Raw genomic sequence first — 16043 nt, forward strand, 5'->3', positions numbered from 1 at the left:
TTTCCAAGGCAGTACGCACTGGTCTTGACATCTTAATGCCAGAGAAACAATTTCGTATTTGTACAGCCGACGCCCCGTGGATGACTCAGAGAGTGAAAGCCCTTATCCTGAAGAGACAAAAGGTCTTTACTATGCATGGCCCCGAGTCCTCTCAATTCAAGTACCTTAGAAACCTCGTTGACCGGGAGAGGAAAGCGTGTCGAGCCCGCTATTACGAATCAAAGGTTCAACAGCTAAAGGGCAAAAATCCCACGAAATGGTGGGACGAGGTTAAGCGGCTAAGTGGCGCCAAGTCAAGAAACGGTGACCTAGTGAATCTAATAAACATTGAGCAATTTTCAAGTCTCTCCGGACCAGACCAAGCAAATGCCATTAACTCTGCTTTTCTCGAACCTCCTCAAGTTTACAAGTTCACGAGCCACTTGCCCACTTCCCCCTGGAGGACACACCCAAATTTTTAACTGTCAGCGAAGAACGTGTCCAGAAGGTCTTGGCGAATCTCAATCAAAGCAAAGCGTCCGGGCCAGATAACTTGCCAAATTGGCTTTTGAAGGAGTATTAAGACATCCTGGCCTTCCCCATCACGCAAATCCTCAGTGCATCATACCGTGAGCAGCGGTTGCCCAACATCTGGAAGATGGCCGATGTTCCCCCTCTCCCTAAGAATAAGCCCGCGCTAGACCTGGAAAAGGACTTAAGGCCGATCTCACTTACACCCTGTGTCTCTAAGGTAGCAGAGGAATTCGTGGTGGAAGATGTCGTTAAACCAGCTGTTCTGGACGTGATTCGTGGAAACCAGTACGGGGCGATCCCAAAGTCATCAACCACCATGGCCCTGATAAGCATGCTCCATGCATCGTCCCTTGGGACGGACGGAAATGGGGCGACAGTGAGAACAATGTTATTTGACTATCGTAAGGCATTCGATTTTATCGACCACAGTATTTTAATTGATAAGCTATGTAAACTAGACATACCCCGCAGTGTTGTAAATTGGATCATAGATTTCCTTTCCGATAGATTCAAACGCATTAAGTTAGCCGAGGGCTGCTTTTCCGAGTGGGGTCCAGTTCCCTCTAGGGTACCACAGGGTACTAAACCGGGCCCGTGGTTATTTGTCTTGGTGATCAACGATTTAGATATCAAATCACCACTAATGTGGATATTTGTTGACGACACAACCGCCTCTGAGGTAATTCAAAAGGGAAATACCAGTAACGCCCAGGGTATAACCGACGAATCAATCGAATGGTCCTGTAAGAACAGGGTAGTGCTAAATCCAGATAAATGCAAAAAGTTGAGAATCTCGTTTTCCCGGAACCCTGAGGCCTTCGATTCGGTGTCCATCGATGATAAGGAAATTGAAGTGGTAAACAGTCCCAAGTTACTAGGTATAACTATAAGCGACAACTTAACTTGGAACGCCCACATTAACGAGTTAGTAAAGAAAACCAACAAAAAACTATACTTTCTTGTACAGCTGAAACGGGCCCGACTACCTCCTTCAGACCTAGTTCTTTTCTATCTTTCGTGTGTTCGATCTACGATGGACTACGGAGTTCCGGTTTTTCACAACGCGCTTCCGCAGTGCCTTAAGAACGAACTCATACATATCGAGAAAAGGGCACTATCGATAATTTTGCCCAGCATGAGCTACAACAAAGCCTGGGAAGTTTTAGGAATAACGCCAATAACCGAACACCATAGTCGGCTATGCACTAAACTGTTTGACGCCATAGTAGCCGACCCCAACCATGAGCTTTACAAATTTAAACATTTTTACCATTTTATTTAACATAGATTTATCATAGATTATTATTGTCCTTTTAAAAGTTGTAAAAGTTACTTAATTCAGCCTTCGGGCTGCGATGTGATTTAAATTAACCATCTATCTCCATCTTCATCTACGTAGAAGTCCAGTGTTTCGCGGCAGTTTCACTTTCGCATGACAAAAAAATGAAGAAACGCCGCGGCCCAGCGCTAAAATGTTGACATACAAAAACTCATTCGAAAAACCAATTAAAATTGTTTGTGCGATCGACTTAAAGCTCCATTAACCACTAGTGTTTACCATTACAACCACCTCTCACCCCTCCCTGCGTCGTAATTGTCCGTCTTACACCCCTCCCTGGGTAATAACACTACACCTCCCATCCCTCCCTTAGTATTGATAGACTTCATCCTACCCCTACCCCTCCCTCAGTACTAATGGTGTGCTCCCCCCTTCAAAATGGTCCAAAAATAGTCCAAAAATGGTCCAAAAAATGGTCCAGTCCATATTTTACCCTATGCCCATGGAATCCGCAAATTTGCAGGAATTTTTGACAGCGTAATCAGTATTCCAAACAACAGGCGACAAAATTCTCGTAAGATAACCAGAAAGTCGGAGAATTAACAAAAGAGACAATGGGTCTCAAAGGACTTCCCGGTTTATGAATTTTAGGTAAACCATAAAAACGTGGACATAAGCCGTCACTATTGTATAACATTTTGTACGTAGAGTCACTAATTCTACCTGTTAAGGATGTCGAACAAAGAACAGCCTTTTTTGTTGATTAGATCAATTGTCAATTACTTTAATTTGCGTGCCTAGTTACGATCTTAGTTACAATGTTTATCTTTTTCCCTATTGGTTTGAAATCGGATATTTTAGCGTCACCACGCGCATATAAAACCTAAATTAGCGTCCCTATAAGCCAGAGTTTCGCAAGATTTTACCTTGAACAGCAATAACTTCGTCTTTCGTTCCAAACCTTTGGCACAAGCGGGACCGATATTTTACGATCGTGATTTGTGACCGTGATCTAAATAAACACCGTTGATAGTCATCTTGGTTTTCGTGGTTTCATTACGACCGGTAAAATAGTCCTTACATCAGCGACACTTAGAAAACACGCATAGCGACACCCCTCGAAGTTTCCTCTTTCGTCGCAAGCGTCACACTACCAGCTTTTTTCAAATCAAGTAACATTTTGTTTAACTTTCTTTGAGTTTTACTGGTAGGAACAGAGTTTAAGACAGCATACGTACTCTTGTCATTAAGCAGAGACAAAGCTTTGTCGTGATATTGCTGTTTGTCCATAACCACAAGACAATTCAGCTTTATCGGAGCATACATGCCTAACTAACCATACAATTGGGTGGGATAATTCTAAAGTTATCACCACTAATCGGCGTTACCACCAGCGCCTTTGTTTGGAGGCTTGGCATATTAACTCCGCCCACGCTCCTTTAAATCGTGACTATGGCGGTTTGCTTCCTGACGCCTATTTACACCTCGTCAGAAAAAAGGCCGCTAATTAGTGATCATATAAAAGGACCTCTTGTTGCAGCGTTTAGATCACCCCTGATAAAGGCACTAGACAGGAGTGTCGAAACGTTGGGTCTATGAATTGTAACTTCTTCGTTTACATTCATTAAATCTGCAAACCAGAGTATTATCAAACTATGTCTGATTGTCCATCTGGTTGCCGTGCGAACTTTAATATATCTTAAGAGCTAATGTGCATCAGACAAACAGTGGCAAGTCACTCAAAATTCATTTTGTCTCCTACTTTCATATTTTGTAGCCTAATATGTCTTAATAATTGTAGTGTAGTTTTTTTGTGGAAATATATTTTCTTTTTCGAGAAATGATTTTTTTCGTTCGACCACTCAAATATACAAATTTTCACCCTGAATATTACCCGAGTTGTGTGACCTCATGTAACGAATTTACTTGACTTCCAGTATTTCTGTCAACATGATCCTTTGTTTTATCATCTAAACTTAAGCCCCTGTTATTACTGAAGCTGGCAAAGAAATATTATTTTTTGGTGAATATTTTTGTCGGACATACTTTTCCTATGTCGAGTAGTAGCATCAAAACAAAGACAGTTTTAACAATGATCGATATGACAGAATCTACTGAGCTTGAAGCTTTTAAAAGAAAAAGGGATGGTTATAAAGTGAATGGAACGAAAAAAGGAACGAAACCCATTTTGGAATAACGTAAAAGGTACCTTAGGGTCGGACCATTCGATTTTTGATGCGGGGGAGGGGGGGAAGGGGGGGAGGTGGGGTCTTTTGCCAATTGCACGATGTGTTTTCTTCCATTAAGGCCGTGCTCGATTTTTTCGGGGGCTTTTTCCCAACACCCCAACACCCCCTTCCCCACACTCCCACCCCCACCGCCCATAAAAAATCTAATGGTCCGTCCCTAAGATGCTATCAGGTCCTACAACTTTTTATGTGATGAAAGAATTTAGATATATATGTATTACTCGCGTTGTTTAAAGCAGTTTACTACAAATTTGACATGAAAATAATTCTGATGCCTCTTTGAAAAGAATAAAAGGCTTGAACAGTAGACATCGCAGGATCTTTGGCTATGTTACAAAAGAATACTCAAGCACTAGAAGTGCACACATCGAGTTCTGGATACACTTGAATAGTCTGTTTAACAAATGCAGACGTACAGTTATTTTAATCCCTACCAAATTATGTCGAGACGAACAGAAGAAAATAAAGTACAGCCGTCCTGCCTCGAAGCAGAACAGATTTTGTTAGCATAGATTTTGTTGTTGATGTGTTATATCGCTTAGCTTTTCCACTGCTTTATCTCTGCCTTTATTCACAAGCCATCCATCAGTCGCTTGAAAAACTGCAATGGGGATCACCGTCATGATAGCAATTGAGGAAATCAGAGGAAAAATACGTTTTTAACGGGACTCGATAGAAGTTCCTTGACTTCAGCAAGCGAGTGTAACATTAGAATTATCGAAATCCTCAGCCGTCAGCAACACTATTGGCAATTGTAATAATCTGGGGTGCAGCCGATTGTGTCACTCGAAACCAAGGTCAACACTGCAACACACTCGAATCATTTTTCTAGTCTCTCATTTGGTTATGAACGCTTTTCTTTCTTGCAGGAAGGAGGAGGAGCACCTTAACGTGCCCCATAGCCTATAAATGTCTAAATGCTTCGATTTATAGTTCTAATTTTATCGTACTTCATCATTCCGAAATTCGATCCACTGTCGTCAACCAATTTTTCTCGATCTGCAGTCCCGCCTCACGTGATGTTCTACTTTTGACCTTAGAACTGAAACAATGGTCGTTTTATTTTTAGGTCGGAAAGTTACATTGCACGATCCCGTTCGTTTGCAGCTTAGGCAGCTGTTTCAGATTCAGAAGCAATTAGCAGAAACATCATCAAGGTAAAAGTGAAGATACAAACACCGGCAGGGATTGAAGAACATTACCGACAACCAGGGAAGTACTTAGATTAATTTTGTTATGTGAAAAATGTTTTTAAAGTATTTTTCACCTCGGAGATTGGATAACGATTAAGAGGTCAACTGCTTTAGATGACATATTTCGTCTCTGCTTTATAACATGAACTGCGTTGCGACTGAAGCTGGCCTCCGACAGAAGTGGTTTTCCATTGTATAAAGCCCGAGTCTTAATCACCTCTCGCCTTTTACCTCTTGCAAATCTTTGTAGACCCAAGGAATAAATTTACTGAGCTACTCTTTCACCTTATCACCAATTTTCACACTGCATTACACTCATATTTGCTTTACGTTTTGGTATTTCAGAAATTAACGGAATGACTGGTGGTTTTGTTCGAGTTGGGTAAACTTAGTAAAACTGCTGGGGAGAACTTATGATTATGTCCATTTTGTAGCTCTTGAATTTCTCAAGAGGTGTACTGAAGCTCCATAGATCTAAAAGTTTAATTCATTTTCATATATTATCTCTAGTCTCCTCTTTCTGCTTGGCTTAAAAACAGGGCCGTGTGACCCTTGAGGTTAAAGAAGTTGTCTTTGAATATACCGAACATCATCAACTGCAAAGAGAACGAAAAAAACAATTCGAAATTTCTCAAGAAGCAAAACAAATGGAGTGAAACAGTGAAAGAGGCTGGTCAAAATCAGTACAAGCTTTTAAGTATGTGCAAGGATGATAACAGTCCATCAGATGCTATAAATAGTCACAAAAGAAATAAACAGCTTTAAACTTGATCATTGATCAGAAACTCAATATATGAGAATACTCACATGATGACAATGAACAACTGTGCCGCGACTCACAAGATGAACTCAAACTGATAAACAACACAAAAAAATCACAATGACCATTCAATAATAATTCATTCTTCTCTTTCGTGGCGTTTATCAACTCAGAATTGTTTTAAAAGGGTAAAAAAATATTTCTCTTTATCATAAATTAGAGATGACAGGAAATGGTGAGGGGGCAACTCATAACTAAGTTACTGCATGTATTTCACGTTAAACTAAGCTTCCACTAAAGATGTCAACGCGGAGGAACGGGGAAAGTGCGGTTTTTTGTCAGAAACTCTTGCATGACATGCTACATTACTCAGTCTTCATTCAGTTCACTTATTTTCACTCGTCAAGGTTAATCTCTGTGTCTTTATTACCACGAATTAATCTGTCAAAGAATAAATAATCTTGAGGCGATTTCCTTTTAGGCCTGCTTGGGTCACTGAGCGATAATCTGTTGAAATCACCGACCTTTTTAAGATTATTTAAAAGTTTTTTTTTCCCCTAACGTTCAACTTACAGTTTTGATAACAAGAAAGTGAAAAGTTTTATCAAACCGAAAGGTTGCCTTTCATTTCATAGCCTCTTCCAAGTTAAATCTAATTTAATTATCTTCCGTCTCTCGCACTGTGTGAGGGCTTTAAGAAAGTACTGGCCATGGGGTGGGTAAATTTAAGAAAACAACTGGGACGATCAAATGAACAGAACAATGATGTCATATAATCACGAGGTTGATCTACTGCTTGACGAAAGACTCTTGCAGTGTATAGATAGGCCAAGTTATTTCCATTCTGAACTCGTTTATCTTTCCGGCGCAACGAATTTTGTCGAGCTCGGCACTGGGTAAATTGGCACGCTAGCGAGTGAAATAGCACTCCATTAAGCGAGTTAAATTATGCAGTAGCCGTGTCTGAAATTATCGTTTCATTAACCGGACCTTCGTTCTCTTCTCGCCCTGCCATCCAGCTGCAAGTCTTTAAGTAAAGTTTGGAAATAAATCAACATGCGCTTGCAAATTTTCAGTAATAGTAGGCCCTTTGAATTGGCAGTAAAACTAAAACTGAACAATCAAAACAAAGTTAACGGTCTATCAGCGCTTAAACTGAACGCTCAGAAATGCAAACGGTTCAACAATGGATGTGTAGTGATATGAATCATTCGTTGGAGCCAGCTTTTTATTGCTCGTAACTATAGCTACTTTCGACGAAGAGAGAAAATTAAACATGATTGATATGTAATATAATTAGTTAAGTTAATAGTCCTTTTTATCAAACTGAAGACGGGAGTAATACGAAAAAAGGCGAGAGTTGGGAGGTAAAAGGCTCACGCAGGAAACAACGGCTAAATATAATACTAAATTTGATTAATGAAACATTTGACAAGAAAAGCTTTAGTGTTCAAAACTACTTAAGCAAACATTGGGCCTATCACTGCAGTAACTGTCCACGCATTATGCTTAAAAGAAGGATAAAGACTAATGTTAAAATTATCGAGAGATAGGAACACCATGATTAAAATATAAAATGACACACATACTTGAAAGGGAGACTGGATATCAACCCTTTCACTCACAGAAGAGAATCACATTCAATCTCTCCTTACAATATCCATACATTATCCAGTGAACAGGTAATGAGAATAAACAAATATCTCAGCTTATTGATGTGTCAGATCGTGTCACCTTGCCATGACTTAAAGAAAATATTTCCTCCCATTACAAGGAGATATATTTCAGATACAATGTGCAATTTTATTAATACATCTAAAGAGGTGAGGACCGCAAAGCCGGTTGCTAAATGAGCATCATATCTCAAGCTAAGCCTAGAGCCACCAGTTAAGTCCCTACATGATTAATGATGCCATACTTATTTCCAAGAAAATTTCAAAACTGCATCGCATTTTTTCGATAAAATTCCAATGCATCAAAAGTTAATAAACTGAAGCTATAAAAGCTTTCATTTTGGGCATGAAACTTTAGTCTCAAGTTACATCATGCCCTGTGAAAAATAAAGGAATTGTGGTTATTATGTTTATTGCATGATTATTGATGCAAAGCACCAATTTATCCTTAATAATGATTAGTCTGTACACTAAGCGTGATTTTAAATAATGATAACTTTGCGTGTTAAATCTCTAAGGAACAATACGACTGCAATGCGTCCCTCAGTGGTCACTGCAATCCCTTCCCGAGAAGAGGACTCTTCCATATGGATAGGAGTACTTCGCACAAACTTACCATCTTTGGTGTGTATTTCTATATACAAGATGTCTGATTCATAGTCCTCAGCACCGACCACGACGACTTGTTGACTTTCCCTGTGAAATGCAATTTTTGGAAACACCATAGACATTTGCAGATCAAACTTGTTTAGATAGTCACCTTGTTCGCTAAATATGTGAACACCACTCAGAATCCCTTGTTGCACCACCATAACTCTGCCATCACTTACAGTAGTGAAGTCGCGGGGGCTCCTCAAGATTTGTTCTCCAAAACTGTAGACAAACTGACCATTAGTCTCATAAACATCCACAATCCCATTTTCCTCTCTATAGTTATGCTTCAGTACCATCACTTTACCACTATCACTGACTAACAGTTCACACAGGTTAATGTCGAAGCCCATTGTCCTGACGCGAAACTTGTGAAGCTGGTCAGTGGTTTTGTTAAACTTAAAAATCCAGGGTGAGCCCTCACGACTCTTTTCTCTGCCCAGCACATAAATGTTGTAATCCATGTCTGTGGCCAGACGAACCGACGAGGTTTTAATCGATAGCTCTTTACCGCTGTCATCAGTAAGAGGAGGAAGTCTGAAACTTTGCACAAACTTGCTACTGTTGTCAAACACCTTGATTGTCAAGTCCTTGTCTGCTACAATATATTGCCCGCTTGAGTTAATAGCGATATCATACGGAGCATTTAATCCGTGTTCCTTTTCGCCATCATGACCAAGTATCCATGATACACTACAGTTCTTCATACCCTGTTGACAAAGTATTTTTGCTACTCTCCGGTCTCGCAGCAGATCAACTTTTTCCTTTCCTGTATCAATCATGGGCAATGGTGGTAATAATTCTTTTGTAAATGGTTCTTTAACGGGTACTGTTTGTATGACATCGTAGGCGACACGATTGACAAGACAAACACCGGAAATAACTTTCCGTCGTTCTTCTTTGTTAAATAAACTCTTCACTGCCCTGATTCCTGTCTTGAGCTGTTCTTGAAGACTTCGCTGAACTACTGGCAGACCGTTTAGCTCTTCAATACACACGTTACATGATGTTACAGCATCTGCGGGATGGTCTATTGTTTCTAATACTGTTGCCATCACTCGGTACTGCATTGCCAAGATGCGGTCAGTTGTTGATAGCGCTTCATTAGAAAAGGCATCCGTTGCTCTTTCACGAGCACTTTTGATTCTATCCTTTGATTTGGCGAGCTTTCTTGTGCCAGATTCAGTAAGCTCCAAGTGTTTCATTCCTTCAGTGAGCGACAGAGCTTCTGCACAAGCCGCTTGTGCTGTATCCGCGTCATACCCCCTCCTCGACCTTGTCTCTTCAAATACTCCATACAGCAGCTCGATTCCTTCTCTAAAGAAGCTAATACTTGCTAACAAATCTTTCTTTGATAATCCATCCAGCTTGGACTTCAAGTCATCGATTTCTCGCATGATGATGCCGCGAAACTGTTGATCTGTTACGTCGCCATCTTTAAGCTTCTTTGCTGCCTCATATCTGCCTTTATCCACAAGCCATCCAATAGTCGCTTTGAAAACTGCTGTTATCATCGCAGACATTATGTCAGCTTGGAACTTAGTAATCACAAGAAATCGAGAGCTACTTTCAGCAAATCTTCACAATAAGCAGCTTCTCAAGCGTCGATGAACGCAAAGAAAAAAACAAACGATGACAAAATTTCACAGATGATTGCAATTTTGGAATGAGCTGTCAGCCCAGAAAATGAAACAAAACAAAGCACAACAAAGAGAAAGCAATCAAGGAATGATGGCGTGAATATTTATAGCCTCTTCAAATAATCCTCTGTTGGAAAAACATATTTGTCTTTGAAAAGCTATGTTGCTCATTGCAGACACTCAAATAGGCTGTTGTGGTCTTACGTTCTTCCTTTCGCCGACGAATTATAATGTGAGCGTTAGAAATCCCTGACAGGTATCAGTAAAAGTACAATTTAAAGCTCTCTTTGTTTTGTTTAGATCATTGAAATTTTCAATCACGTCACGGCATCATTCAACTTCTCAATGGAAATGTTGTTTGATGCCCGAGGCAAAAAAGGATAATTATTGTTCATGAATCTTCCTTAGTTGTTAGCTTTGTTCCCAGCTGCAATGTTTTTTACCTATACTGAGTTCTTTCTTTACCTTGTTACCCGTAAATAACTGTTATACCACAACTGGAGCTGGAACGGGTTCCTTCAACTAAATTAGTATTTGGCTATTTATCGGGTTATGGCCCTACAATGACAAACGATGTAATTTACATCTAGAATGATTGGAATCCCTTCTCACAGCATTCTCGTTAGCCTCTTTTGAGTGTTTTATGCATCAGTAAGTAGTGCAATGTAATCAGATGATTGGAAAGTGAAAATGCAAGGCGAGCCACTCAGAGCAAAATGAACATAACACGAATCACTTAACTTTGTCAGCAGCGTGTTCTTTTTTTTTTTTACAGTAAGTTTGGTAAAATTTCCGTACAGCCCCATACTACATTATGCATGCAGTTCTTGAACAGAGAAAAAAATGACAAAAACAATACATTTCCACTGGGAAAACAGATTTGTTTTACAATAGTATGGGGCTGTGCGGAAATTTTACCCAAGATTCCTCTAAGTTTTTCGAGTCAGAACAAGAAACTCACAGTTTTATTTCCTTATCTTGCGATTAAAAGTAACACTGGACGTACAGCAACGTATTCAGCATCACAGAAAGTGTCATCCCTTCCAAATGGATATCACTGGGAAAACAACTTTCAGGACGACAGAGAAATGTTCTCGTAGCTACATGTACACCAAATGTTCTTTCCCCAACTTATACTTCTTATCTCCTGGTTCACTTTTTCTCGCCGAAATTAAAAACAATTTAATAAACTTTGACATGCCATGCACGATTAACTGTCCATATTTTAAAAATGAAAAATTTTGAATACGCACATGATGACAATGCCTCAGTGAGTCGTGACCCACATGATGAGCACAAACTTACAAACAACACAACAAATCCAAAATAACTATCAAAGTGACCTTATTCTTTTCTTCCTTGGCTTTCATTATATCTCAGAATTGATCAAAATATCACCCAAAGACGTATTTCGATCTTTGCTAAGAGGAAACTAAGGTCACAGATGAGTTGTTATGTCTTGTATTCTTGTTAGATTTTGCTGCCATTGGTACATATACGGGGAGGAAGAGGGAGAAGTGCCGCTTTTGTCGGAAACCCTGATAACAACTTATTACATTGCCCGGTCTGCATTCCACTCACTGATTTTTAACCGTCAAGGTTTCTTTTTTGTGTCAGTATGCCTTCAGACGCATGAATTTAACAATCACTGACTTCCTTTCAAAACTGTTATGCTCACTGAGTAATAATTGTCTCTTTAAGTGAAAAGCTGAGTCCCCCTGATTCCTGCGGTAATCAAGCTAGAAACTTTCCCCTTTCGAACATCTAAATAATCACGGTTGACGAGATGAAACTTTAGAGTTGCTATCCAGTTTAGCTATAAACCTTATTACATCAGCGTCTGATACCATTGAAGTGTATATAATTAACATAAAGACCATGTACGGAATGTACTCCAGACAACCGCGATTTTTAAGACTGTTTCTTATATTTTTATTGCCAGAAGAACTTAATAATTTATTGAAGAACTTGAAATCTGAAACATTTCTCAAAGTTGCCACTGTTGTCAAACACCTTGATTGTCAATTCACAGCCTACTACAAAATTTTTCCCGCATGTCTCACGAATCATTTCTATCCAGTGCTCCTCTTCACCATCCTGATCAAGTATCCATGATACATTACGATGCTCCATATCCTGTTTACGCAACGCCTTAGCTATTCTTACATCATGCAGCAAGTCAACTTTTTCTTCTCATGTATCAACTGTGAGCCGACAGCTGTGCCATGTGACCCCTCCTGGTTAAACAAGTTGTCTTAGAACACAAGCATAAACATTTACTCAATAAAGCATGAAAAAAATATCATAATAGCAATGAATTTAAATTTCTGGACACGATAAACAACTAAAGCGAAGCAGTGGAAAGACCAGGACTGAAACACCAGCCCTAAATCCTGAACAAATCCAAGAATGATAAAAGTCCAACAGAAGCTATGAATATCCCAAGGAAAATAAACAGCTTTACAATTCAGTAATTACAAAAGTGATCTATGAGATAACCCTCTTGATAAAAAAAGCATTCCATAAAATACGGCAGTTTTTAAGAATATTGAATAAGTTTGTCCCAACTTTCAACTTATATTTCTCATAACATGTACAGAAAGATTCATAGGGCCATAAAATTTTCATAACTCGTCAGTCAGCTCAGTTAAACTTATCCTCCATCTCTAATGCAAAACTTCGTTCTGCCGAAGGGCTAACGCTATGAAACCTCAGCTTCGAAACTCCTTACGGAGGCCAGCCCACGATAGCAACTCAGTTAATGATACGAATTTTTTTTTTTTTGGGGGGGGGGAGGGGGGTAAAAACAGTTTTGTTGAATATAGCAATGCCATAAGAACCAAGAACGAAAGGGCTGGGAAAGCAGAAAAAATTTTATGACACGAAATAAAACAATAAGTAATTCTAGCATGAGTCACAGAAGTGTCATTCGCAATTTAGACAATCGTCAATCCAAATTACTGGGGCCACCCTACCACAACAGATCTCACAAGAATGAGAAAATGAGTCAGCTATCTGAAAAAGGATTCAACTTTCCCAGAAAAATTCTGTCCTCTGGCGTCAGAAAAAAAAAGAGCTCCATTTGCGCAATTGAGCCTCAGTTCACTAAAGGATGTTTCAATCTAGCCTCTTCTTACGAGGCATGGAGAGTCACCACTCCATAAGAAAGCAGCTTTGGCAACTGACTCGTTCATTGCACCAAAAATGCAAACACGACATCAATATTCTTCCAATTCTACCAGTTACCCCGTTTGCCAGAATCCTACCGGTGAGAAACTGGTTATAACAACTCAACTAATCTCATCAGCCCGAATTTGGGCGGCTAAACAATGATCACAGAAACCTGAGGTCATCGAACACGTACGCAACCAAACCACTCCTATTCTGGCAGATATCAGTAGAAATTGGCAAAGTACCTTTAAAAAGTTCTGCATGTTTTTGGACTGTTAGGAAAGAAAATAAAACAAAACAACAAATATAAAAACGAGAATATGGAAATATGCAGAACGGCCATGGGTACAAGAGCTCCCGGAATTTCTTTGTTGTTGCTTTTTTTTTTCTAAATATTAGAAAATTTCTCGTTTCTGATGGGAGAGTTTCGATTCAACTGCCACAAGGGTAGTTACTATATATGACCCTCAGAAATCACATTTGTAGGATTCCCCTCTTAAAATGCTGTTAAGGTTCTAATATCCACCGAATTAAAAGTGTAATTTCCGGTGAAAAATGTTTACCGTCATTTTTTTAGCCAGTATTGATCTTTTTGATATACGCCTTTGTATAACAGAGGACGAAAAATTTTTTTAGTCGGAAACATTTTGAACCGGGGCTTACCAATTGTAATAATTACAATGTGCTCTAGTCATATCTAAAATACATTTATTCCTTGCGAGTTACATGGAAAAAATCCGTCATGTTCTCTGTATATGTTACGCCCCCGTTATTCAGCTGGCATCTATTGCTTTGAAATATGTACAAACAGTGAAAAAGGGAAAAAACGGAATAATTTGATTTAGATTACCATAACATATGTAGAAACCTTTACCTTAAATGAGATGGTCGCGCTCAGTATGTTCTAAACGTCGTCAAAATGTTTTCAAATATATTTTGATTTTTTCTCGTAAATGAATTCAGAAACTAGTAAGTTAATGTTTAGTATTCGTTTAATTTTCTTGAGTGTAATCACCAATTGTTTCATACAAAATCGCACCTCAGACTCGGTAATGCGTCGATCAATTCGAAGCTTCAACATCTTTCCCCACCCCCTCCCCGCTGCTGAACATTTGATTGTTGTCCGTACCAGGGTGGGGTGAAAAGCTTAAACCAGAACTCTAAAGTCTTTCCAGCGGAATAAGCGTGGTTTGTAATTTGATATGGAGGCTCTTAATGATAAGATACTAAAAAAAGGAAGATCAGATCCAGCATTTGGGTGAGGAATTAAAAAATAACTTTGACTTTAGGAGGCGGGAATTTGAGCGAACCAATCTTGAAAAGTTTAAATGCCCGGGGGCTGCCCTTTGCATCTGACGCTTCGAATTGATCGACGCATGAACGTTTGACTGATTAACTTTTCAGGACAGGAATACGGCCCGTTGGTAACGTATCAGCGGGCTATGTCAAACAAGGCTGTCTGAGTAAAATTTCCGTAAACTCTTCCCTTCTGCGTTAAAATTATTTTGAACTGAAGTAACTCAGAGTGGTTTCTTTACATTCATTCAAAGCCGAATCGCGAGCACTTTGCATCCGTTCTCACGGGATGGTTTCTACTTACATGTACAACTGGCCGTTTATACTCCTGGCGCTTCCGTCGCTTTTTATCTCAATCAGTTGCGGTCATGGTAAGTAGTAAGCCTAAAAAACAAGCAGAGGAGCAGTTATTCAAGGAAGCTCAAATAGGACACAAGAAAAAAAACAAAAGTGAAACTATCATTCTAAAAAAAGGTTTCTCAACGACCCTATTTGGCAAGTCGGATTAGATGATCGTTTATACTTTCTTTTACGACCTGTGTTTGTTTTTCGAGTTCAAATTTGAATAAAGCCCTTTTCCTTCGATGGATCCATCCAAGTAAAGTAGGTTTGGCGTTAACATCGATCGGATCAACATTCCTTCTCGGAATGAGCTCGGTTGTAATACTCGGTTTGGCCGATTGCTTATCGATTTCGAAAGATCAACCCGATGTATGTTCGTGGAGGCAATGTGTGCAAGGGGCTCGAGCGAAATGGTGGCACATATCGATAAATTAAATGAAACAAACTTTAGCAATCCATGCCAGCTAGTACTGGACCATACAAAGATGTAAGTGAGTTAGTTGTTGAGGTAATGAAAATATCTGGAATCGCTGAATGTCGAAGCCGCAATTAGGAAAGGTGTTTGCGTGGGTAATGTAATTTAAACTGTACGTTTACTCTCAGTTTTTTGTTATTTGCGGTATCGCCAAACGCGTTATGTGTCTGATTTGAAACCTTATGAGTGCTCGAGTGATACAGGCACTGTGCGTTCGGAATTATACTAAGGAGTCCAATTATCCAATCGATCAAAAAAAGAGAGAAGAAAGATAATAATGAAAATATCAAATCGAAATGTTGTTTTTAGGTGGCATGTACACATAAAATTGACTTTGTGGCTGTAATTAAATTGTGGAAAGATCGTATTTTTCTTGACTTTTGGATGTGTACTGAACCTGTCATAACAAGTCGTGATGTGCTTTAGAATGAAAGTGAATGACAACCAAACTTTAATTTAATGCATGTACTGTAGTTTTTGATCTGTCCTAGTCAGACATGTCACTGAGCTCAACAATAGAGAACAGAAGAAAAAAAAAAAACCACAGTTTTAGTTGAAAAATGATTTGCCCAAGCAATGTTCTATATCCAAGTAATAATGATTATAAATATGGATGTTACAAATAGAAGTTACATATTAAACATTTTGAGAGTTTAAGGGTTAACATTACATGTACAGATGGTACAATTAAACTTTAATGCTGTCTGCTACATATAATTATGGTTAATACAGTTTTCAACATGTTGATCTGGAAAGTAACCTGATCTACAATTGGAATTGATGATGTTTGGTGCTCAGAAA

At 39.2% G+C, this 16043-nt stretch overlaps 1 protein-coding gene across 1 annotated transcript; it reads right to left on the minus strand.

Annotated features, from left to right (window-relative positions):
• Positions 1–8149: 8149 nt before the first annotated feature.
• On the minus strand, positions 8150–10327 carry LOC149040270 (uncharacterized). The gene has a single exon (XM_089181715.1). The coding sequence runs from the start codon at positions 9839–9841 to the stop codon at positions 8150–8152; it is 1692 nt and encodes a 563-aa protein (XP_089037841.1). The 5' UTR covers positions 9842–10327.
• Positions 10328–16043: the final 5716 nt, after the last annotated feature.

The sequence above is a fragment of the Pocillopora damicornis genome, chromosome 9, assembly GCF_964200805.1.
Source record: "Pocillopora damicornis chromosome 9, jaPocDami1.2, whole genome shotgun sequence".
Taxonomy (NCBI): Eukaryota; Metazoa; Cnidaria; class Anthozoa; order Scleractinia; family Pocilloporidae; genus Pocillopora; species Pocillopora damicornis.